Here is a 25922-nt window from a genome sequence, read left to right as displayed (position 1 = left end):
CAATGGAGTTTTTAATCTCCTGGAAATCTCTTTGTGTCTGTTTTATGGATTCCATTTGTTTCCTATGTTGGGATTCTATCATGTTCCTCAGCTCCTCTATTTTTTATCTGTGTCCTCGCTAGACTTATTAATCATGTCTTGCACTATGGGCACAATCTCTACTGTTATGTGAGAAATTATTTCTGATTTCATTTTTTCCAGATCCTCTTTTGTTACCAGTTTAGGGAGTCCAGGTGGTTGAGTATCAGATTGTTCCATCTCATTTCCCTTTGGGGTTGCTTTAGGTGACCTGGAAGTCTTGAGACTTATTTACGTGTCTTCTCATTTCAATGGGGGGGGTGTGATGTTGGCACCCATGAAGCTCACCTCCTCTGTGCTGGGCGGGGGAGGTACAGCAGCCTGGAAGCCTCCTCCTGGGCACTGGGAGCGGCTCACCTCCTCTGCACTGGGGGTGGTGGAGGTAAGGTAGCCCAGAAGCCTTCTCCTGGGCCAGGGACCAACTCTTAACATCTGACAAAGGCTTGGAGAAGGGAACCATCCATCATGTAGACCACAGCCCAGATCTCACTGGTTCCTGGGGAAGATCTGAAGATTGCAAAGGTTTTGAAAAACTGAAGTTGTACTGAAAAAGCTGACCATTTTCATACAAAAAAATGAATGAATCTCAACATATTTCTACTCTGAATTAAAATAATTCAGAATGAACCATTGTCTTCACCTGTTTTGTGACAGAATACCAGAGACTGGGTAATTTGTAATGAACAGAAATGTATTTCTGGAAGCTAGGGAATCCCATCTGGTGAGGGTCTTTTTCCTGAATCCTGACATGATGGAAGGCATGACACGTGTGAGAGAGGGAAGGGGCCTAACTGTGCCTCTTATCAGGAACCTTCTCCTGAGATAACAGCATTAATTCATCCCCAAGGGAAGAGCCTTATGGCCTACTCATTACCTGAAGGTCCAGCTCCTGATGCTGCTGCACTGGGATCAACTTCCCAATCCATGAGCTTTAGGGACATATTCAAACCATAAGAACCACAGATCCAAATGTAAAATATGACTATAAATCTTTTAGGAGAAAAACATGAGAAAACTCCACAACCAAATCGTTAGGCAAATCATTCTTGTAAATAACACCTATATCAAGATTTATTTTTTTAAATGGGTTCATTTTACTGCATCAAAATTTAAAACTTTTACACTGTGAAAAACACTGAAAAGATAAACCACAGATGTGAGAAAATAATGAAAATCATAAACCTAGCAAAAGCCTTGTATCCAAATACATAAAGAACTCATAATACAATAAGGAACAAGCCAGGTTTTAAAAATCTTCAAAAGACTGGCTGGGCATGTAGTCAGGGGCAGAGTGCTTGCCTGGCACGTTCAGGGGCCTCGGTTTCATCCCCAGCATCACAAGGGGAAAAGCCTGCACAGAATTCACCAAAGAAGATATGGAAATGGTAAATAACACAATTCAGTAGCCATTAGAGAAATGCAGGTTAAAATCACAATAAAATGCCTACACACTTGTTGGAATGGCTAAAATTAAGGGGTAAAAGTGACTATCAATGCCAACTGCCAAGGAGGACACAGCACAAGTGGAACTTTCCTGTATTACTGGAGAGTGGAAATAGTACATGCACTCTAAAAAACAGCCTGGCTCCTCCTGGTTAAGTTACATTTACACACACTGACCCAGTAATCTCACTCTTTGGTATTTATTTTCCCTACAGAAATGAAAACTTATGCTTAAAATTTCTTATAATAGACAAAAACTGGAAACAACCCTAAAGTCCTTCCAATAATGAATGGATAAATGATACTACATCCATAAATTGGAGTACTACTTGGTAATAAAAAAGGAAGGTGCTCTTGATACATACAGCAATATGGATGAATGCTAGAGGATTTTGCTCTGTGAAAGAAGCCAGTCTCAAAATTGCATGCCATTATTAAGAAGGCAGAAATGACAGAGACCAGTGGCTGCCAGGGTGCGAAAGATTTAACTACAAAGATGCAGCATGAGATTTTTTTGAGTAGTGTAACCCTTCTGCTTTTTTTTTCTATTTCTTTTTTGATGTTGAGAATTGAACTGAGGGCCTCATGCATATTAAGCACACACTCTACCACTGAGTTACACCCCCAGCTCCTTTGCTCTATATTTTTATTGTGGTGGTGGTTATTAAAATCTATATACATGTTACAACTCATAGAACTGTACACCAAAAAATGAGAGAGGTGATGGTACATTATCTTAATTTAAAAATTAAAGTAAAATAAAAAAGATAGTTTATTAAGTTTTCAATGTCAAAATAAGAATATACTTGGCTAACCTGGTATATTTTTTTTTTCACCACTCTGATTTTATTGGTACATTGTAGGTGTACAACACAGTTACATTTCTCATTGGGAATTGTACCTTTACATAATGCATCTTGGTTCTTATTTTGTCCGCATTCCTAGCCCTCCCTTCACCCCCTCCACCCTTCCCCATTTACAAAGACTTTATTTCCATTTTTTCCATTTCTCAGCATTTTTTTCCTTTCCCTTCTTTCCTTTCCCCTGCCCCTCCCACTACCCCTACCCCTTTGGACCTTTTCTTCTTATTTTACATTATTGATTATTCATTCTAATAATTGGTACATTTTAGGTATACAATATAATGACATTCATCATTGGAAATTTGCACCTTTACATAGTCTCTCTTGGTTCTTATTTTTCTCCCTTGCCCAGCCCTCCCTTCAACCCCTCCACTCCTCCCTATTTACAAAGATTTTGTTCCTATTTTTCCATTTTCTCATATTAATCCCATTCCCTTCTATCCTTTCCTCTAGCCCTCCCACTTCCTTCCCCTTTGCCCCTTTTCTTCCTATTTCACATTACCTACTATACATTTAGTCCTTATTTACACTTTCAGTTTCTCACACCAGAGAAACTATTCGGTATTTACACATGTGTGTCCTATTTCTTTCACTTAAGAGTATCCCCTCAATGTGCATCCACTTAGCTATAAATGTCTCTAATTTCTCATTTTTTATGGCTGAGTAGTACTCCATTTTATAAAACAACCACATTTTCTTTATCCAGTCTCCAGTTGATGTGCATTTGGGCTGTTTCCAAGTTTTAGCTATTACAAACTGCCCTGCTATGAACATGGGCCCACATATATCACTGTGGTATGATTCTTTTAATTCTTTGGGGAAGATCCCCAGCAGTGGAATAGCAGGGTCAAATGGGACTTCCAATCCTAGTTCTTCAAAGTATCTCCATACTGATTTCCACAGTGCTTGCAGCAGTCTACACTCCCACCAGCAGTGGAGCAGGGTTCCTCTTTCCCCACAGCCCCGCCAGCATTTGTTATTGGTTGATTTCATGATAGCAGCCATTCTTTCTGGAGTGAGGTGGAATCTCAGCATTGTTTTCATTTGCAACTCTCGAATGACCAGTGATGTTGAGCATTTTTTCACGTATTTATTTGCTATTTCTACTTTGTGTGAGAAATGTTTGCTCATTTTAGATGCCCATTTTTGGACTGGGTCTTTAAATTTGGGAGGTCTGGTCTTTTTAAGTTCTTTATAGATTCGGGATAGTAGACCTTTGTCTGAGGAAGAGCAGGTGAAGATTTCTTCCCACATTGTGGGTTGTCTCTTCACACTGCTGGTGGTTTCTCTTGCTGTGCAGAAGCTTTTTAATAAGAAGAGATCCCATTTGTTGAATGTTTGTGCTAGTTCATGGGCAACTGAGGTTTTGTTCATAAAATCTTTTCCTACACTGATGTCTTCAAGGGTTCTACCTAACCTCTGTTCCAACTGGTTCAGAGTTTCTATTTTAATATTTAGATCTTTAATCCATTTTGATTTTAGTTTAGTGCATGGTGAGAGATACAGGTCTAGTTTTAATCTTTGGCAAGTTGAAGTCCAATTTTTCCAGCACCATTTATTAAAGAGGCTATCTTTCCTCCAGTGCGGGTGTTTGGCTCCTTTGTCGAAGATGAGATGGCTGAGTGTGTCTGGCATTGTTTCTGCATCTTCTAATCTGTTCCACTGGTCCTCAGGTCTGTTTCTTGCCAGTACCATGCGCTTTTTTTTTTAATCACAGTAGCTTTGTAGTATAGTTGCAGGTTGGGGATTGTGATACCCCCTGCCATGTCTCTGTTACCTAGAATTGCTTTGGCTATTCTGGGTCTCTTCTTGCTCCAAATGAATTTTTGGATTGTTTTCTCGAGGTCTATGAAGTATGCTGCTGGGATCTCAACTGGAATTGCATTAAATCTATATAGCAGTTTTGGAAGTATAACCTGGTATATTATAAATGCATCTTCTCAGGGTAATATGCAAAATAATCAAATTATAATTTCCAGAGGGGATAATTCCCTTAATTTCCATAATCATTAAGAAAGTAATTACACTCACAGACTACAGTGCTTTCAGTGGTAATTTTTAATTCTGGTTTTGTTACATAACAATCTACTTGCCTGCCAATAACAGAGCTATAAACTAGAGAGGGATGTGCCCCACTACTGACCCAAGGAAAAACTGCCACCATTGTCAAGGATACACCTTGTCCACACCAACAAAGCCTATGAGATGATTAATTGGTATAAGCCAACTTTATTTTCCCAATAGTCCAGATTCTGTGAGATGTGAAGGTAAAAATGTGGATCCTTATTCTTCAGGGAATTCTAGTCCAATGAGAAAACAGAATAGCTCTGTGAGGATCTTCTGAAGAATTTAAATTTAAGAACCACAGTCCATGGAATTAATTGAGAACCAATAATTTTAGAGTAAAGCCATCATCTTCTATGACTGAAAATGATAAACATGACCTTGGTTCTCCCCAGCTGGTTTCTTTGTTCTCCCCAGCTGGTTTCTTTGTTCCATGATAAAGTGTTAAAATGAAGTGGGAAAAGTAGATGAAAAATGCTCAATCTGGGTCTTAATATCTCAGAAAACAAATAATTAAGCTGATTTGTACTGAATAGCATGGTTCCTGGAATCCAGCAAGTTAGGTTTAAATCCTTCCTCCCCCTTTTCTCAGATGCAAGTTTTTGGGAAAAGATATTTAATCTATCTGTGTCTCAGTCTCCTCATGTGTAATTTCAATGTTATAATAAGAATTTTCTCCTAAGGTTGTTTGGGAGGAAGTGCTAAATATCAAAGTGATAATACTTATGTGTGGCACATAGTATTATTAACTAAGATCTACTTACTATCAGAGTCCACAGAGCAAACTCTAGATTTAATGTCCTTTGGGTAAATTAGTCTCTGTCTTCCGTGCCCTGTATTATACTCTGGACAATCACGTTAATCATGCAAAGGCATGCCACTGGACATAAGGTCAGTAAGGGAGAAGAAGTGGAAGCCTAAGACCTAGAGGTAATAAGTAAACAAATTGGCTACCAGAGCACACAATATTCACTAAAGAGACATTTCCAGAATGCACACTGCCAGTGGAAATATTTTGTGTGTGTGTAAAGCAACGCTGTCTGGAGCAATCAGATCTCTCTGTACATTGTTTACGCTCCACTCATTCCACCATCTGCAGATGAGCTTACCTTATCAGCAATATCCACCCTGGCCTTGTGATTCAGTAAGAAATTCACTGCAGAAAAATTTTTTCCCCCCACTGCAAAATGCAGGGCTGTACGGTTCATCTGAGGAAACATAATGTGAGTCCTTAGTTATCTGGTTATTATTTAGCCTTTTAATGATTCCTGGTTCGTGAATAGCCATAATTTTCTACTGACTATTTTGATTTTTTAGCTCAACTCTTTGCCTTTCCCTTTGAAAGTTGTGAGAGCTGTATCCAGCAGAATCCTATCTTCATCGATGATCAGACACATCTGAGAATTTGACTGTCCAGGGCGGGATGTGCCTCAGGCTGAAACCTTTGCATACACCACCAGATAGCAGATACAGAAACCTCACAGATATACAAAGACACCCTCTCACATACACAAACACACACAACTGCTAAACACCCTTCCACTGCATATAATGTGTGACCTTAGACTCTGAAGGTTCGTTTCCATGACCTTACTGCCTGGAATGGATAGAGGCTTTGCAGAGCCTGAGTTTAGACTATTGAAGGAGCCCTCTTTAAGCCAGAATCAGAAGGTAACTTACTACAGTTAAGTGTCTTAGTTTTTCAGATTTTATGAACATGGGGACTTACTAGAGCCTGCCCAGTGCCTTAGAAGGAGTCTGAACAAATACAGACCATGAAGCTTACACCCCATTTGGCATTACACCCCCTTCTGTACTACTCCACAAATCTTAAGCAACTGTCATAGCCTCCAACCTGTTCACCTTGATAAACCCTGCCTTGAGGGGCTGCCAGGAATTCACAAAAGCAAGCAGTAGGGAATCTGCATTTTTGGAAGTGGATTTTTCCCCCTGAAGCCCAGAGACCTGAAGAACAAGTGAGCACAAGCCATCTTCAGAAAAGGTTTCATAGTGCAATGCTCCCAATGTGTGGATGTTCTGTATTTCAAGAGCAGTAAAGTGAAAATATGTACACTTTTGGGGATTTTAAGTTTGGAAAAATCCAACCACAAAGGATATAACTAGAGAGAAAATAAATTGTATAGCAAAAAATGTTCTGCCTTTCCGGAGTTTCTGAGGCCAAACTCACCCACAGGCTACGATCTAGGACCAAGTCCAGGCCTCTAACTCTGACAACAGCTCTGCTGCCCACCCAGACTTCACACAGATGGACCTAAACACTTCACACTTCTCTTATCATGAAATGAATTAAAACACCCACAGCCTTTTCTGCTGCTCAGGTCCACCTTAGCTCAAACACCCTGGAGTAACCAACAAAGGAGAGCTCCCCATCTCAGCCAGCCCAATCTTTCCCATTTTTATTATTATTTCAGTTGATCTGTGCAAACCCAAGCCACCACCTGGAGTGGTCACTTGTCATATTTGTTACTTCTACTCACATTGTTCACAGCATTAATGTTAACCTTCTTTTCAAATAGCTTCTCCATAAAATCCAAATTATTGCTCTTAGCAGCATCCTGAAAGCTTCTCTCATTTGGCAGTACTGAAAGAAAGCAAACAAGCATGACCAAGGGAACTGAAGGATGCCACAGAGCAAGCGCAGTTCATGTGGCAAACTTTGTAACTCCAAAAACACAGAATGACAGCTTTGGGTCTTTCATATGCTGTGGGAACTTTGCCTCAATATGTTATACAGTTGTAGTGTCAAGAGCACACCTTCTCCTCACACTGCAAGTATTTTCACACCCTTAAACATGTGCCCGGCCTCAAGCAAAACATTATTCCTGAAGACCACTCTGAAAACAGCAACATGGTGTGTGGCATAGGAGGTCCAAGGGTGGCCAGAGACTTCCTAGGAGACATTGTTAAAAAAAAAAAAAAAAAAAAGAAAGAAAGAAAGAAAGAAAGAAAGAAAGAAAAGAAAAAGAAAAAGAAGTTTGTACAAGATTAGCCAGGGAGGTGTTCAAGTGCTCATATATCTTACAGAGACAAAGGTGGTGCCTGCAGAACCCAGAGCAGATGCCAGATTTGCAGTAACGGAACCCAGAAATGGAGTCCAGCATATAAACATGCACAAAAGCTAAAAAGGATGAACATGTTTCACTCTTATTTGTAAGAAAGGATATAAGCTGGGGATTTAGCTCAGTGGTACCACCACCTGCCTTGAAAGCTCAAGGTCCTGAGTTCAATCCCTGGTACCCCCCTCCTCAAAAAAAAAGTACAAGGAATGTAGTTCAGTGTGAAGATCCTGGGTTCAATCCCTAGGACCACAAAATAAAACAGTCCAGAAATTTATTTTCTCATTGATCTGGAGGCTGGAATTCAAAAATCAACATGTCAGCAGGGTTGGTTTTATCTCAGGTCTCTTCTTCCTATCCCCTCTCCTTCTTTTTTGAAACAGGGTCTCTCACTATAGCCCAGGGCACCCTTGAACTCATGATCCCCTCCCTCATTGGCCCAAACACTGCAATTACAGGCATGCACCACCACACCCGACCCAGGCCTCTCTTCTTAACTTATAGATATGGCCTCTTTCTCCCTGTTTTTCCATCTTTCTTCTGCATATGTCAGCATCCTAATCACCTCTTCTTTATGGACATCAGTCATATCTGTTTAGATCCTGTCCCCATAGCCTCATTTTACCTGCTTTCATGCTGAGCCACATCCCCAGCCTTTTATTTTATTTTATATTTTATTTTGAGACAAGTCTCACCAAGTCTCAAAGTTGCCTAGGTTGGGCTCACAGTTGTGATCCTCCTGCCTTAGCCTCCCACACCACTGTCATGATTGGCATGTGCAACCATGCCAGGGTAAATTTATGTTAGTCTGTGTTCTTTGTTATGGCAGCCTTAACAAACTAATACAGAATTGCATGTTTATCACCTGGATCACTTTCTCCCTTCCTAATCTTATTTTTGTCACTATTCTAGGTGACTTTAACATTGATGTCATGATGATTGATGATTACCCAAACTTTTGGCCTCCTGGTTCCCTGACTCCCTTTCTTCTAATAATTTTTCTCCCATCTAATCTCAACCCTCTGACTTCAGGAGTATACTCTTGACCTAATCATTACTCAAACTACACTACATTGAAATCTTTACTCCAAGAGTCCCATCCTCTGAGCACTACTTGTCCAACAAGCTCCCTTGCTCCCTTCTCCAACTCCAGAAATTCCACAACCTCATCAAGTTCTCCTATCCACTGTTTTAGCTTTCTTTCATATTATTCATTCCCATGTCCTTTGTTCCCCCTTTTCCTGTTTCAATTCCATAATGTCAGTCTTTTGTGATGCTAGAACAAAATATCTGAGTCTGGGCAATTTATAAAGACAAAGATTGATTTCTTATGGTTCTGCAGGCTGGAAAGTCCAAAATCAAGGTGCTGACAGGTTCAATCACCTGGTGAGGGCTGCTCTCTGCTCCAAGATGGGGCCTGGGTGTGAATGCTGAGTCCACACATCATGGAGCAGGTGAGGGAAGAAAGGGGTACACTCCCTCTGCCCAGCCATTTATAAAGGGTTGGGGCTCTCATGACTCAATCACATCATAAAGGCCACACCTCTTATTACGAACACAGAAGCCATAGGCATAAACTTCAGGGGACACTTTCAGACCATAGCACATGGCTTATCTATGAAGTCACTTTTATCCAAACCCACTTAATTCCTTTACTACTCTTTCCCCCATCAAACTAGATGGTCAGAATCTTAATTCTGAGATTAAATCCAAGTGCTATATGCTTCATTTCTGTACCTGAAAAGCTAAATACTATTGGAGAAAAACAATCAACTATGCTGTAGTAGACATTCCTAGCGCACATCTATTTCTGGCTCTCCTCTTCTAACTGGACACATGAATAAGCAAATATCATGGCTTGTATGCAGTTAGGAGAGACCTGGCCAATAGGCTGGAAGAAGAAGTGATGGACCATCACTTTGGGGCCACATCAGTGAGATGCTCTGGGTCACCCTCTAGGTCTCTCTCCCCTTCCTTGTCAACTCCAGAGGACATGTGTTTAAATGGAGGGATCACAAGATGGTATATTCCAGTCAGCTTGGTATTAGGAGACAGTTCTACACAGGCCTCTCACATTTCTGCACATCTTACAAGCAGAACCATTGGTGGGATTTGTTCTTGATTATCTTCTCAGGACATCTGTATAGGGAACAGCAGTGGAAGACAGAGATGAAGTCTTCCTCTGAATCAAAGGGCAGGTTTGCTTCAGCCTTGGAAGATATCAGAAACAAGGCATATTTACTGCCCATTAAAAAAGACAGGTTTCACATGGAAATTGAATAACACCCTCCTGAACAACCAATGGGTCACAGAGGAAATTAAAGAAGCAATTAGACAGTTTCTACAAGTAAACGATAATGTCAGTACAACATACAGGAATCTGTGGGACAAAATGAAAGCAGTTCTATGTGGGAAATTCATAGCAGTGAATGCCCATATTAGGACAACAGAGAGAACTCAGTTAAATAACCTAATGCAAAACCTCAAGCTCCTAGAAAAAGAAGAGCATAACAAACCCAAACCTCATACATGAAAGGAAATTATAAAGATCCAAGCAGAAATCAATGCAATGGAGACTAAGAGAATGATACAAAAAATTAATGAATTGAAGTGTTGGTCTTTTGCAAGAATAAATAAAATCGATAAACCTTTAGCCAACCTTATCAAAAAAAGGAAAGAAAAGGCTCAAATCCACGCAATTAAGAATGAAAAAGGTGAAGTCACAACAGATCCAGGAGAAATCCAGAGGATCATCAATACCTACTTTGAGAACCTGTACTCTAATAAAATGGAAAACACAGAAGAAATGGACAGATTTCTAGATACATACGAATTGCTGAAGTTAAACGAAGAAGATATAGAAATTCTAAACACCCCAATAACAATGAGTGAAATAGAAAATGTGATAAAAAATTTACCAACAAAGAAAAGCCCAGGTCCTGATGGCTTCACTGCTGAATTCTACAAGAAATTTAAAGAAGAACTATCACCATTGCTCTTTAAACTCATCAAGGAAATTGAAAGGGAAGCAAGGCTTCCAAATTCATTCCTGGAAGCAAGTGTTACTTTGATTCCAAAACCAGGGAAAGACCCAACCAAAAAAGAGAACTACAGGCCAATCTCCCTAATGAACACAGATGCAAAAATCCTCAATAAGATACTGGCAAACAGAATACAGAGTGTCATCAAGAAGATCATACACCCTGACCAAGTTGGATTTATCCCAGGGATGCAAGGATGGTTCAACATCCATAAATCAATAAATGTAATACACTATATTAACACAGTCAAGGACAAAAACCACATGATCATCTCAATAGATGCAGAAAAGGCACTTGACAAAATCCAACATCCATTCATGATAAAAACGCTACAGGAAATTGGAATAGAAGGTCCTTATCTCAACCTGATTACGGCCATTTAAGAAAAACCAACAGCCAACATTGTACTAAATGGTCAAAAACTGAAAACTTTCACGCTAAAATCAGGAACAAGACAAGGATGCCCACTATCACCACTCCTGTTCAATATTGTTCTGGAAACATTAGCCACAGCAATTAGAAAAGAGAAAGAAATAAAAGGAATAAAGATAGGAAAGGAAGAAGTTAAACTGTCATTATTTGCTGATGATATGATACTTTACATAGAAGACCCAAAATACTCTGCCAAAAGTCTTCTAGATCTAACTGATAGATTCAGTAGAGTAGCTGGATATAAGGTCAACACTCAAAAAACAATAAGCTTTTTATATACAAATAATAGACTCACTGAGAGACAAATTAGGGAAACAATTCCTTTTACAATAGCATCCAAAAAAATGAAATATATAGGAATCAATTTAACAAAGGAATCAAAAGACCTCTACACTGAAAAGTATAGCACTCTGAAAAAAGAGATTGAGGAGGATATAAGAAAATGGAAAGACATCCCTTGTTCCTGGATAGGAAGAACCAATATAGTGAAAATGGTCATATTTCCAAAACTATTAAATAGATTCAATGCAATGCTGATTGAAATTCCAACAATATACTTCACAGAACTAGAGAAAGCAATTCAAAAATTCATTTGGAAACAGAGGAGACCTAGAATAGCAAAAGAAATTTTAGGCAACAGAAATATGGCTGGGGGTACTACAATCCCCAACTTGAAACTATACTAGAAAGCTACTGTGATAAAAACAGCATGGTACTGGCAAAGAAACAGACCCAAGGATCAGTGGAACAGATTAGAAGATGCAGAAACAACTCCAGACATGCTCAGCCACCTCATCTTTGATAAAGGAGCCAACTATCCTCATTGGAGGAAAGATAGCCTATTTAATAAATGGTGTTGGAAAAACTGGATTTCAACCTGCTATAGATTAAATCTAGACCTGTACCTATCACCGTGCATTAAACTAAGATCGAAGCAGATTAAAGATCTAAATATTAAGACAGAAGCACTAAACTTGCTGGAAGATAAGTTAGGTAGAACTCTTGATGACATTAGTATAGGAAAAGACTTTATGAACAAATCCTCAGTAGCACGGGAGCTAGCACAAAGTATCAACTACTGGTATCTCATTCAATTAAAAAGCTTCTGCACTGCAAGAGAAACCACCAACAGAGCTAAGAGACAACCTACAATGTGGGAAGAAATTTTTAGCAGCTGTACCTCAGACAAAGATCTACTATTGAGAATATATAAAGAATTGAAAAAATCAGATCCCCAAATTCAAAGAACAAATTCAAAAATGAGCATCCGAAATGAACAGACATTTCTCAGAAAAAAAAGTAAAAGCAACAAATAAATATATGACAAAATGTTCAACATCACTGGTTATTTGAGAGATGCAGATGAAAACAACACTGTGATTCCACCTCACCCCAGAAAGAATGGCTGCTATCAAGAAACCAACCAATAACAAATGCTAGTGGGGGTGTGGAGAGAAAGGAACTCTTCTCCATTGTTGGTGGGAGTGCAGACTGGTGCAACCACTGTGGAAATCAGTATGGAGATACCTCAAAGAACTAGGACTAGAGGTCCCATTTGACTCAGCTATTCCCTGCTGGGGATCTTCCCCAAAGAATTAAAAGAATCATAGCACAGCAATATATGTGCACCCATGTTTATAGCAGCACAGTTTGTAATAGCTAAAGCTTGGAACTAGCCCAAGTGTCCATCAACTGGAAACTGGATAAAGAAGATGTGTTTTTTTTTTATAAAATGGAGTACTACTCAGCCATAAAGAACAACAAACTAGAGATATTTATAGCTAAATGGATGCATATTGAGGCCATACTTCTAAGTGAAATAAATAGGACACACGTGTAAATACCGAATAGTTTCTCTAGTGTGAGAAACTGAAAGTGTAAATAAGGATTAAAATGATTAAAATGAATAATTGACAATTTGAAATAGGAAAAGGTCCAAAGGTATAGGGGTGGCAGGAGGGGAAGGGGAAGGGGAAAGTAAAAATTATGAGAAAAGAAGAAAAATGGAAACAAAATCTATGTAAATAGGGAAGGGTGGAGGTGGTGAAGGGCGCACAGGTAATGGGGGAAAAAATAAGAACTAAGATACATCATGTACAGGTACAAGCACCCAATGATAAATGTAAACGTATTGTATACTGAAAATGTACCAATAAAAGAAGTTTTTTAAAAATAGACAGGTTTCCCAAGTGCAGGATTCTTCTGTAACATAACCCATTTTGTGTACAGTTGTCATCTGACACTCTGCACATATCCCTTGTGAAGTGGGGCTTGAAGAACAGACATGAATATTAACACTCTGGCTACTGCTGTTGCTATGGGTAATAAAATCCTTCATTAATGACCCAGAAATATCGTCTGCCATCATTTATACCACCATGGTGAGTCTACAAGTTAGCTAACTTGTTAACTTGCCATTAGGGTAAAATTTTACCCCCTCTGTAGTCCTTGAAACCTGGGTCTTGAGATATTAGCAAGAGCAGAGAACCTCATCAACCTATGTTGGACGTTCTCTATGCGTAGAAAAATGGATCTTTGTTGGTTTTGGTCACTCAGACTCAGAGGTTATTTTTTGCTGCAGGAAAAGCTAGTTGGTCCTGACTGCTATACATACTAACTGGTCTCTGAAATACTCACTCATCTCAAGTGGGTCTCTTCATGTATTCTAAAACATTACCCTTGTCTTCTATTTTCCAAAATTTCATGTCTTTTCTCTTCTATCATCCCAATTTACTGCTCCCCACTCTTATCTGATCCTTAGCTGATAATGTTTTCTCCTAGTAAAAACAATGGGACAAGAACTTTCACAGCTTTCCACTACTAAATCTATCAACCCACCTATGTTCAAACCCACAAATGCTCTGCTTTATCACTCTTGCTATGAGTGAAGCATCCCTGTGTGTGCCCTCCACCTTGGCTCTGGATCCCATTTTCTCCCATCCTTTTAATTATTTCATAAGCTAGTCTCTGGAAATCATTCCCTCTATCCCCTAGATCATTTATTTCTCCTTAATGTATACAAAGGTGCTGAGACACCCAGTATAAAAACCTTCCTTTCCAACAATTGCTTCCTTTTTCAACTTTCTGTTACCTCAACTTTCTCATAAGGGTTGTATTGGCCATCTCCACTCCTCCATCTTACTCTCTCTTCTCAACACATGTTCATCTGACATCTTTCTTTCCATTTCAGCAAAACTGTCCTTGTTGAGGTCTCTCCATCTTGCCAAAACCCAATCATGACTTCTCTGCCATGTGGGCTGAACTTTGGCATACTTCAACATGGAGGACCACAATCCCCTCATAACGTGTTTTTTTCTAGTCTTCTGTTAAAACATTTGTTGGCTAGGAACCTATAGTCCCAGCTACCAGGGAAGCTGAAGGAGAAGGATCATTTGAGCCCAGGAGTTTGAGGCCAGCCTGGATAACATATTGAGATCCCCATCTCCACACAAACAAACAAAAACATTTGTTTTCCAGTCTCTTTTACTGACTCTTCTTCTTCTGCCTGATTTATAGGTTGGGGTACCCTAAGGCTTTTATAAAACAAACAACTTGATGGTGTAGGCATTATCATTCCCATCTTACAGATGAAGAAACTGAGACTTAAAAATGTTAAACCAACTGCTTATGTCTTAAAGATAATTAGTGATCAAACTGTCCTGATTTCAAACCCCAAGCTTACAATCACCCTACATCTCCAGGGCATGAGGCTGCGGGTAGACTGCTACAGTGGATAACCAAACTACCCACTCTTTCTTCCAATTGGATTTTTTTTTTTTGTACCAGGGATTTAACTCAGGACCTTGAGGTTGTGAGGCAGGCGTGGTGCCACTGAGCTAAATCCCCCCTCCTCCACTCTTTCTTATACTTTAACTGATTCATTGGGCCAGCTAGGTTAGACTTCTGTCAGTTCCCTGTCCGGGTTCCCATACAACTTTGTTTCCAGCTGGTTGTGCTGCTGTGTATTGATCTAATAGGATGCAACAGATTCTTGCCCTTCTTTGGTATGACCCCAGACAAACCAAGACTTTATTGTATCCTGAAATATGACACACGGACTCTACTCTGTTCCTGAAGTTGAATCTTACCCCTTTCCTACCACAGTCTATAAGAACAATGAATTTTGAGGCTGCTTTCTAAGATAATAGGGAAACACCATAAGACTCATGGTTAAGTCAATGGTTCTCAGTTCTGGCTGTGAAATCAACCAGAGCCCTTCCCCACAACCCCTCTTGAAATCCATGCCAAGTTCTCAACCAAAGCTCTAGGAACTCAAGCTGTTCCATGATTTACTAATTTACCACAATTTGCTAATTGTATAACCTTGTAATAATTCTGAATTTTAGTATCCTAACTTGTGAAAAGGAGATCATAAAACCTATTTCCAGGGCTGTGCAGGAACTAGCTCCTACAGGCTCCAAGAGTTGATTGTGTGTATATCTTCCCAACTCTGTATTCAATGACATCACACTGTAGCTTGAAACCAGCCATAGGAAGTATAACACAATAGAAATTGAAAAGTTAGGACTTTCCAATTTCAAATCAGGACTCTTCCCTTCCCAAATGCAGGAGAGCTGGTAGTTAAATATTTACCAGCACACCCACTGTCTACCTTCCAGCTAGTAGGTCTCAGAGTTGAGAAAATGACCCAGACAAATCATAAACACCAGTTTTTAGCTTAGTTAAATAATACTTCTAGGAGTATCTACAACATATGCTTTCTTCAGTGGTACTTATAATATCAAGGAAAAGTTAAATGCTTAGCCAAACACTTAACTGTTTAGGGGTCAAAAGCTCCAGTGCCTTCAGGAGCTGGGCAAGTATGGGAAATGAGGGTCAGAATAGGAGACCTTGCTGAACTAGTAAATGAAGTCCAGAATCCCTTCCTTATTTCAACCAGGTTCATATATAAATGATACCACTGGTGGAAACCTGTATCTAACCACACAATCCCCTTTTTCCTGTCACTTTCTACCCCTATGCCTTACTTCATCTTTTCTTCCTATCACTTGACATTATTTGATATTATATATTTGTTCAATTGTTCATTGTTTGTTTCCTTTACCAGATTACAAATTCAATAAGGAACCTGATATCATGCCAACGCCTAGTGCTAGAAGGAGTTCAGTAAATACTTGTTGGATGGATGGATGGACTGGACAGATGAATGGACGGATGGATGGATGGATAGAGTAGCCACTACCAAACTCCAGAATATTGTCAAGAGGGAATGAAGGCTCAGAATTATCAGATCTCTTTTTCTTTTAACTGGACCATGGATCAAAATGGGAATTTTAACATAAATTAGAAAATATTTTGAACTGAATGAAAATTAAAGTAAAATATGTGCAAATGTGTGGGATGCAGCTAAAGAAGTGTTTAGAAAAAATTTATAGCATTACAATGATTGCATTAGAAAAGAAGGCTCTCACATTAATAAACTAAGCTCCTATCTTAAGAAAGTAAAAGCAAAAGAACAAAATAAAACTAAAAGAAGCAGACAGAAGAAAATAACAAAGGTAAAGTCAGTGATCATTGGAATTGAAAACCAAAAAACAATAGAAAAAAATCAATGAAAACGAAAGCTAATTATTTGACACTATAAATTAACCAATAAACACCTAGCCAGACTGACCAAGAAAAAGGAGAGGAGACCCAAATTACCAACTCAGGAATGAAAGAGGGTTTATCTCAATTATTTCTTTTTTTTGGTATCCGGGACCTTGCACTTGCAAGACAGGCGCCAGAACCACTGAGCTAAATCCCCAGCCCAAAGAGGGTTTATCTCTAGACTCCACAGCTATTAAAGGATGATAAGAGAATATTATGAACAACTCCACCCACATAATTTCAACAACTTAGATGAAATAGAATAATTCCTTAGAAACCACAACCTACCAAAATTGACTCAAGAGTATATTGATAACCTGAATTACACCACAACTCTAAAGAATTTGGATTTGTAGATTAAATTATTCCCCCCAAAATTTTCTGTGCTCAAATGTTTCATTGGTGAATTTTACCAAACATTTAACGAATAGTAACATCAAGTCTCCACAATCCCTTTTAAAAAACAGAAGAGGAGAAACACTTCCACATTCATTTTATAAGACCAGAACTTCCCTGATTCTAAAGCCAAAGATGTTACAAAAATAAAAAACTTCAAACCAATATCCCTCATGAATGGAATATGTGACTTCTCAAAAAGGTATCTTATCCAAACCAATTCAATGTTATATGAAAAAGAATAATACACCATGACCAAGTGGGTCTTATCCTGAGAGTGCAAGACTGGTTTAATATGTGAAAATCAGTCGTGTAATCTATCATATTAACAGCCTAAAGAAGAAAAACTTCGTCATCATATTAATGGATGCAGGAAAGGTATTTTTTTTAATTCAACACTAATTCACATTAAAAAGAAAACAAACAACAACAGCAACAAAACACTTCTCTTGGCTAAATGGGAATGGACGGATACTTCTGTAACCTGATAAAGGGCCTCTACAAAAACCTAACAGTCAACATCATAAACATAAAAGTCTGAAAATTTTCCTTGTTCCTAAAAATAAAAAGAGATTTTTCACTTTCACCACTCCTTTTAATACTGTGTTGAAAGCTGATGTTGTAGTCAGTACAATAAGTTGACAAAAGTAAATATGAAGGTGTACAGATTGGGAAAAAATTAAACTGTCTCTAGTCTAGTTTCAGATAATTTGATTATCTACATAGGAAAATCCAAAGGAATGGACAGAACTCCCCTAGAACAAATAAATGAGTTTAGCAAGGTTGCAGGATACAGAGTGAACACCTAAATGTCAATCATATTTCTATTTACTGGCAATCAACAAATGAAAAATGAGACTTAAAAACCACCACAATTGATCAAAAGAATAAAAATACTTCCTTATATATCCAGCAAAATATGCACAGTTTCTCTATACCAAAGAAATACAAAATGCTGATGAAAGAAATCAAAGAAGGCTTAAATATCAGGACCTGCCTGACTGCCTGACTGAGGGTACAGCGGAGGATGAAAGAATAGTAATACAGACAAAGAGAAATTATTTTTATGGGGGGCCAGGACCTGATCTTGGTTCTTCTTGGCTAAGATCAGGAGCTCTAGACGTGTCAGTGTTTATTTATCACACAACATATCAGGGGGTGTAAAGGCAGATGTAAGGAAAAGGGAAACTAAGGCACTAAAGAGCCAGGTTTGTCAGAGGGGAGGAGCAATGCATTCCTGTGAAGGACAGGTCATAGTTAACGAGACACCTGTGTTATCTTTAGCTACCCTTTGACTTGGGAGAATGGCTGCACAGAGTCATAAATCCCCAGCTGCAGTGTCATCTTGCTATCAGAGACATCACAATCTCATTGATTATTAAAATCTCAATTATGACCATTGGCATAGGGAGATCTGTTTCTGTATGCCAGCTGAAGGCTCATCTAGCAAGTCACATGTAGGCCTAGGACAGACTCACAATTTAATCAATAGCCAAATTATAAGCCAATTCAATAATATTTTATAGCCTGCTTTGCATGGTTTCAAGCTGAACTCCTGCACTTAAATAAATGAAAAAATGTAAGTGCATGGATTGGAAGCCTCAACATTCTAAAAATACTAATTTTCTCCTTATTGATCTATAAATTTAATGCAGTAACAAGCAAATGCCAAAGGCCATTTTGAAGCTATAGACAAGCTGATTCTAAAATTTATACAGAGAGGAAAAGGAACAATTTTGAGAGGCCCAAATGATTTTGAAAAAGAATAAAGCTGGAGAAGGAACGCTACTCACATTTATTTGTTTGTTTGTTTGTTTATTTTTAGCCAGGCTCTCACTATGTAGTTCAGGTTGTCCTTGAACTCACTATGTAGCCCAGGCTGGTCTCGAACTTGTGATTCTCCTGCCTCAGCCTCCCAAGTGCTGGGATTACAGTTGTGTTTCACCATGCTCAACCACTTACTTTTATTTTAAACCTACACTAATCAATACAACAGGGGTTGACAAAGAGATAGACACATAGGTCAATGGAATAAAATATAGATTTTAGAAATAAACCTACAGAAATATGAAAAATTGATTTTTGACAAAAGTTTTTCAAGCTCTGAATACAGAGAAAGGATGATAGTGGCAGCAAATGGCATTTGACTAATTAGACATCCATATTAAAAAATGAGCCTTGCCACCTGCCCCGCAAGTACAAGGACCTGAGTTTGATCCCTGGTACAAAAAATAAAAAAGAGCCTCAATGTAAACTTCATATCTAATATAAAATTTAACTCAAAATGTATCTTAGATATAAATTTAAAACATAGAGCTATAAACTTGTAGACAAAAACACAGCCTCTATTTAGCCAAAGAGTTCTTATATGTAGCATAGCAGTATGGTCATAAAAGCAAAAACTGACAAATTGGACTTCATAAAAATGTAGAACTTTCACTCTATGAAAAAGGATTATTAAGAGAATAAAAAGATTAGCTACAGACTGCAGAAATATATTTGCAAATCACATATCTGACAAATAATGTATATGCCAAATATAACAAGAATTCTCAAAACTTAACAGTGAGAAAACAGCTTAGAAAAATAGAGAAGACTTCAATGGAACAAAGAACCAAAGGTGATACAGATGGGATCTCATTAGCCACTACAGAAATGCCAATTTAAACCACAACAAGAGCTGGGGATTTAGCTCAGTGGTTCCAGAGCCTGCCTTGCAAGTGCAAGGTCCTGAGTTTGATCCCCAGTACCAAAAAAACCCAAAAAACCAATAAACCACACTGAGATACCAATGTACATCTGTTTGAATGGCTAAAATAATAATACAAAAATACCAACAAGACCAATTTTAAGTTTTTTTCTTAGAGCATCAAGGCCTTGTATGAGTTGGTTCTGCCTACTTCTCTGTCTTAATTAGCTTTCCATTATGGTGACAAAAGACCTGACATAATCAATTTAAAAGGAGCAAAGATTTGTTTTGGTTCACAGTTTCAGTCCATGGTGGCAAGCAGGGCTTGTGGTGGCACGGTGCATATGACAGTATTGTGTGGCAGAGAAGGCCTGGAGGCACCAGAGAAGCGAGAAGAGAAAGGCAGGAAGAGGCCAGGGTCTGATGTCCCTTTTGAAGGCCTCCAGGGACCTAACTTTCTTCCACCAGGCCCCACCCACCAAAGGTTCCTACTGCCCAGCAGCACCAGAGGGTGGGAGTAAGCCTTCAGCAGGAGGCCTGTAGTGGACATTCACCTTACACATGGTAACCCTCCAACAATCTCCTTTTCTCGCCCCTTAACTTCTTCTGCGTCAGGTTGGTCATCTTCCTCTTTATAAAATATATCAACTTTAGTCTGTAATCCAACCTTTTTGAGAAGCTGAGGCAGGAGGATTACAAGTTCGAGCCCAGCCTGGGCAGTTTAACAACTTAGAGAGACCTTGTCTCAAAATAAAAAATGAAAAAGGGCTGGGGATGTAGCTCAGTGTGAAGGTCCTGTGTTCAATCCCCAGTACTGCAAAAATAAACCAATAAATAATTTCCTTCTTGCCTTGCATATGTCAGACTGTTCCTTGTGATTTTCCACCTGAATTTCCCATGATCGGTTCCTTCCTCTCACTTAAGTAATCGACCAAATATCCTGTCTGCCCTGACCACCAAATCTGAAGTCCCTCTGTGCCCCTGTCTGGTACATGGCCCTGTTTCTTGGCCTTCACATCCCTTCCCTTGAACTCTTCTCATTTATTCCTTCATTTGTTTCATTGCCTGTCAATCCTCTACCACAACAGAATGTGAACACCAGCAGAACAGGGGATGATGCCTTGCTCTCTGCACTCCCCACATCCACAGCATGTCTAGCAAACAGTAAGCCCTTGCAAATATTTCTAGAATGAATGAATGACTGAGTGAATTCACTAATTAATTAATTACATATCACATTAAGGGACTGATGTACATACAGCTCCTAAGGCGGGTCTTGTGGGAATGAGGCCATCTCTGCCAGCCCATGGTTCACCCTGGTGACAGACCTGCATCCTTTACAACTTCTGAAAGACCTTTCCTCTGTTTATGCTACACATCATTCCCAAGGGGTAGATGACCCACTTTGTGCTTTAAAAACTTACGTGCAAAAAGGTTAAGTGACTTATGCACAATAAATCAGTGCAGAAATCAGGACATGAGATAACAGTACAGGAAACTCTTTCCTTATTTGCAAAAGGGCTTAATCATTTCTTTAAACAGCCTCCTCCTTAAATTGGAAGAGTAGTACTTCCCTCCATCCACATTGGGTGGGGAATGTGATCACAACTTGGGCGGGGAGGGATTCCGCAGCTGAAATCCAGCCAACAAGGGCGTAGTACTGGAGGGTGGACCTAGGGTCACCAGAGTTCCCGCCCCTGCTTCCTTCCCCAGCATCGAGAGGGGCTGGGGTACCCTCTCAGGTCCCTTGGACCGGGCCACCCACGGCCCGTGGCAGGGCACCAGGAACGACTGCACTTCTGAGACCTCGTCCCAGGACTCACGCGACTCCTGTCCTGCAGTTGCTGCCTCTTCCTCTGGAGACCCCGCCTGCTTTCGGGTCCGGGCCAGGCCCCTCCAAGGCCGCGCGGCCGCGGCTCCTAGGCGTCCCCGGAGTCTCTTAGCTGCTGTGACGTTCAGGGCGGGGTTCATGGCAGCCGCAGCCCCGGACCCGGACCACCGCCAGGGCCTGTGCACTCGCTGGGAGGAGCGGTGCACTGGGCAGCTCCGTGGGGAGAACGGCCTTCAGATGTGGCACAGGAGGTCCGGCGGTTTGGTTCCACCTCTCCTGAAACATCCCGAGAAATCTACAAGCCTTCATCAATTCCAATCCATACTCCAAGTCTTCCTACAGTTTTTAGAAACATCGAGGTTTCTATTTATAACCAACACTATTGGAGCTTCAATAGTAAATAATTTTCAAACGAATTTCCAGAATTTTTTGAATGAGTCTTAATTTGTCATTTGATAATCATGCAATCATCTTCTTCCTGATTTTTTTTTTAAAAATGAACTAATATAGGAGCAAGCCAAAAATTCTGACACCAAATAAACCAAATAAAAGAGGTAATTTGATTTTCATATATTTTCTATTCTTATGAATATATGAATGTGCTTTATTAATATAAATTATATGATTTCAATGTTCTTTTTAAACTTGTTTTTCCTTCAAATTATTGTGCACCAAATGAAACATTAAATTCAAAACAATGTTTTTATCAAGAAAAATACACATATAGCAAACTGTACTGAGAACACTACCTACAACTTCAAACTTTCCTTTAAAAAAAAAAAAGTGAAATGGGCCCAGTATTTTCAATAGGGATATGATTAAAATAATAGCAAATACTGAATTGAATATTATATAGAAATAACAGATACAGCACTAATATTGAACATATTCATAATATATAAATGGAAAACAACAAAATTACATGTATATACAGTATGTTTACAACTAGAATTCTAAAAGTCAGAAAAAGATACACACACGAAAGAAGAATAACAGCGGAAACAGTGCCAGAGTACAATCAACAGAAATCATATAGCTAACTACAGAAAGATCTGAATTGTTGTTATCCAAGTAATTCACAGCACACAAATTGCTTACTAATTCCAAACCAAGCACTTTAATTTTGTTAAAAGTCTATCAATGACAGAAGACAATGTACCATCATTTTATGCTACATACCCAATAGAAATGTGGTGATACTCCAGCAGTCTGTGGTCTACTCCCGCAGATGACACAAAAACCCAAAAGCAGTGCCTTTTGTGAACTGCAGCCTTGGTTGAATTTCCTTTCCTTAATTTCCCTGAGAGCTTGGGCTAAATGAAAAGCTAGGAAGTATGCTGTGGATGCTATTTTCTTGTTTCCCTGTTTCAAATAGCAAGTTAGTTCTCAACCAAAAGATTAATTCTAAGCACGCTAATAATACATAAGAGATACCGCCCTCTGAGATCTGGACCTACTCATCTCTCTGACCTCGAACCCTGCAACTCTTCCTCATTCTTACTGCTCCTCCAGTGTCCTGCTGCAGGCGCATTAGGTTTCCATTCCTCACTGCCTGGAACCCTCTCACCCCTATCCCTATTTCTCATCTTTAAGGCCTCAGATTAAATGTCACTTCCTCAAGAGACTTCACAGATCAAAAAAATATTCTAAGCAGTCTCCCCTGCCTATACTCTCTATTCCTATATCCTGTTCTTTCTCTCCTGTGAGCACTTGACACTAAAATAACAGCCAGTATTTGTTTAGCATCTACCTCCCCCAACAGAAGATAGAAGATAGGGATTTTTGCAAGATTCTCCCCTCCTACATCTCCAATACCTGGACTAGTTCCAGGCCTGAGATCAATATCTAACTAACATAGAATATAGTTCAGCCAGGTGAGTAGTAACCTGTCTACCAGCTCTAGTCTTTAGGTTCTTCCCCAAAGGAAGAAGGCCTAGACAGACTGAGGAAAGGTGTTCAAGCATTAAGTCCCATCTTTGTTCAAGGATTCCTTGTTATCTGTTAAAAACACATGCCTGGATTTTTTTTATTCCAAGTTTCAAAGATTTGATAGGTTCTGTAGTTTATGTTTTACCAGTAGGTAGAGTCTTTCAAATCTTCTACCAGGCAGGACTGGGTATCATTCACTGGATTGAGGTCAAGTCCATGTCAAGGCATGTCTTGGTGGCACGATATGGTGGGATTAGGAAATGTGCAGCCTGGTCTTGTACACTGAGTGTTAACTCTACTGTGTCTGGATAACAGAAGAGACTTTCCATTTTCTTACAAGCTAGGAAGTAACAGCAGAGCTGACTGGTAGAAGATGAGGCTGGTGTTGTAACTGCTAGTTTTGGAGCCAGTACTGGAATTCTTCTATTGATATGAGTGAAGGAACAATCTGGTTTAGTACACTTTGCATCATATTTACCATTTGGATGAACAAACAAACATTTTTCAGCAAATTTACAGTTGAGGAAGAGAAGACTTTGCACATGAAATGGGATGATGATACATACACTCAACTTCATTTTTTTTTTTTTTTGATCCTGGGAATTGAACTCGGGTCCTTGTGCTTGTGCAGCAGGCGGCGAAACCACTGAGCTAAATCCCCAGCCCTCATCTCCATTTTTGTAAGCAGGCCGGTACTTGCTGTGCTCCAAAAACTTTTCTGGTTTCCGTTCCACAGTCAGTTCATCTCCGCGTGACTGAGCCGTAGCGTTTCTGCCATTACTGGGTCAATCTGCAGTCTGAATAACCATGGCCTCTGTTGAGTTTCTTGATTGTTTTTTCCTGTATTAATTCCTCTTGTTTCCTCTTCTTTAATAGGGGCACTAACTCTGGAGGTCCTGCTTTGTACCTGGACCACTTCTGCTAACAATTCTAGAAATGTTCGCGTTCTGGGAGCAACCGGACGTGCTTGTTTCTGTGGGGCTGCAGAATAGTTGATTGTTTTGTTACAGATTCATGAGCTGCGATGTAGCCTTTAAAATCAGATTCTTGTTAGCTTGTTGAGAAGATGGAAGAGAAGGTCTCCTTTCAGGTTTTGGCACTAACAAACTACTGGACATACTTCCTGTTCGGGAGCCATAATCATCATCTTCCTTCCCCTCTTCTCCACCATGATTGAATTTTTTTTTTTTTTACTTTAAATAACAGAAATTATCACAGGCAACTTTCTCTTTCAAAAAATTTTTTTCCTCAATACTCATTTTTTTCCGAAGAAGGCTTGTAAGTCTCTTCTGAGCTGCTAAGCACTGCTGGTTCATATAAATGTCCTGTGTCATACACTTGACTGTTCTGTATGTCCATTCAGTTACTTGGCAGCATGAATACTATTTTGCTGCTGCTGAAATTGCAGTCTGTTTAGATGAGCACCACTCTCTGCACTTTGACTTGCAAGTGGTCAATGAATTTCAATAGAAGGACAAAAAGAACCATATGTGTCACTGTAGGATTTTTGTGAGATAAGGGATTCTCCTACACAAAATTGAGGTCTCCATCAATGAGATCATTTGGTTCTGGCTTAATATCAATCACATCATCAGAGGGCACTGGCTCCCTCAGAGGTCTCACTGTTGCCATTAATCAGGTTGTAGCTCCATCATCATAAGTCTATCTACTCATAGTATTTGTCTTCTGCTCTTGTGAACTTGTAGAATCTCTGGAATCTCTTTTTTCAGGTCTAGTGCTAGAAATAGAAAGGGAGGCACTGTAGCTTCATGCCTTCTCTCCTCTTCCCAACTGAAACTGCTCTTGTTTGAAGGCACATTATTATCAAGGATGTTAGTCTCAGAAGACTTCAAACTAGAGGGTTCAGTTGCAACAGAGTGAAGTTTATCCAATACACCATGAAGTCATATGGTCAATTGTATTGTGTTGTTCCCTAGAAACAGGGACAGATCCTCTATCATTTGGTCCTGACTGTTCTTGTTGGCCACCATCACCGTAATGTAATCAGGAAATTCTTCATCAACATAAGCTCCTAAGTCTTGCAATTTCCTCATAACAGCATTCCAGATCTTGTGGCTGATCTAAGTGCCCATCTCCACGGCTCCTCACTGCATAGCATCTCACTTACTTGGAGCCTACCCTGGGCTCTGCTCAGTAGCCTGGCCATCACCTCTCCACTCCCAGATGCAAGCACACATTCATAGATTTCTCTTTCCTCTATTAGATGATTTCTCCTAGGTTTCCACTTTATATGTTTGTCTATTATAGGCCTTCTCACACCGAGTAGAAACTGTCAATGGGTTGCTCTTCATTCCTTGTGGACAAAGACATCTTAATAATCTTTCTGTCCTATGTGGCTAGGATTCAGCTATAATTTTACAGGGAAACCCAAGTAACTATGACTTAAACATGGTATCTCCTGAAAGTCTAGAAGAGTGCAAGTCTGTGCAGGTGATGCTTCTGTTCTAC

At 39.5% G+C, this 25922-nt stretch overlaps 1 protein-coding gene and 1 pseudogene across 2 annotated transcripts in view; both read right to left on the bottom strand.

The window, feature by feature from the left end:
- Nucleotides 1-21785, bottom strand: part of Ankdd1b (ankyrin repeat and death domain containing 1B) — a 68259-nt gene extending 46474 nt beyond the window's left edge. For both annotated transcript variants that reach the window (XM_004872873.3, XM_087203179.1), the window contains exons 1-3: nucleotides 21517-21785; nucleotides 6947-7050; nucleotides 5558-5656 (exon numbers count right to left, since the gene is read on the bottom strand). In XM_004872873.3, coding sequence (XP_004872930.2) covers nucleotides 5558-5656; nucleotides 6947-7050; nucleotides 21517-21664 — 351 coding nt within the window. In that variant the 5' untranslated portion in view covers nucleotides 21665-21785. The remainder of the gene's footprint in view (nucleotides 1-5557; nucleotides 5657-6946; nucleotides 7051-21516) is intronic.
- A 1858-nt stretch (nucleotides 21786-23643) lies between these two features.
- On the bottom strand, nucleotides 23644-25546 carry LOC101725551 (zinc finger CCCH domain-containing protein 14-like; annotated as a pseudogene).
- Between the last annotated feature and the right edge of the window lie 376 nt (nucleotides 25547-25922).

The sequence above is a fragment of the Heterocephalus glaber genome, unplaced genomic scaffold (assembly GCF_053883595.1).
Source record: "Heterocephalus glaber isolate CG9 unplaced genomic scaffold, H.glaber_assembly_v1.0 deba00001788, whole genome shotgun sequence".
Classification (NCBI taxonomy): Eukaryota; Metazoa; Chordata; class Mammalia; order Rodentia; family Bathyergidae; genus Heterocephalus; species Heterocephalus glaber.
This window is presented reverse-complemented; position numbering and strand designations above follow the sequence as displayed.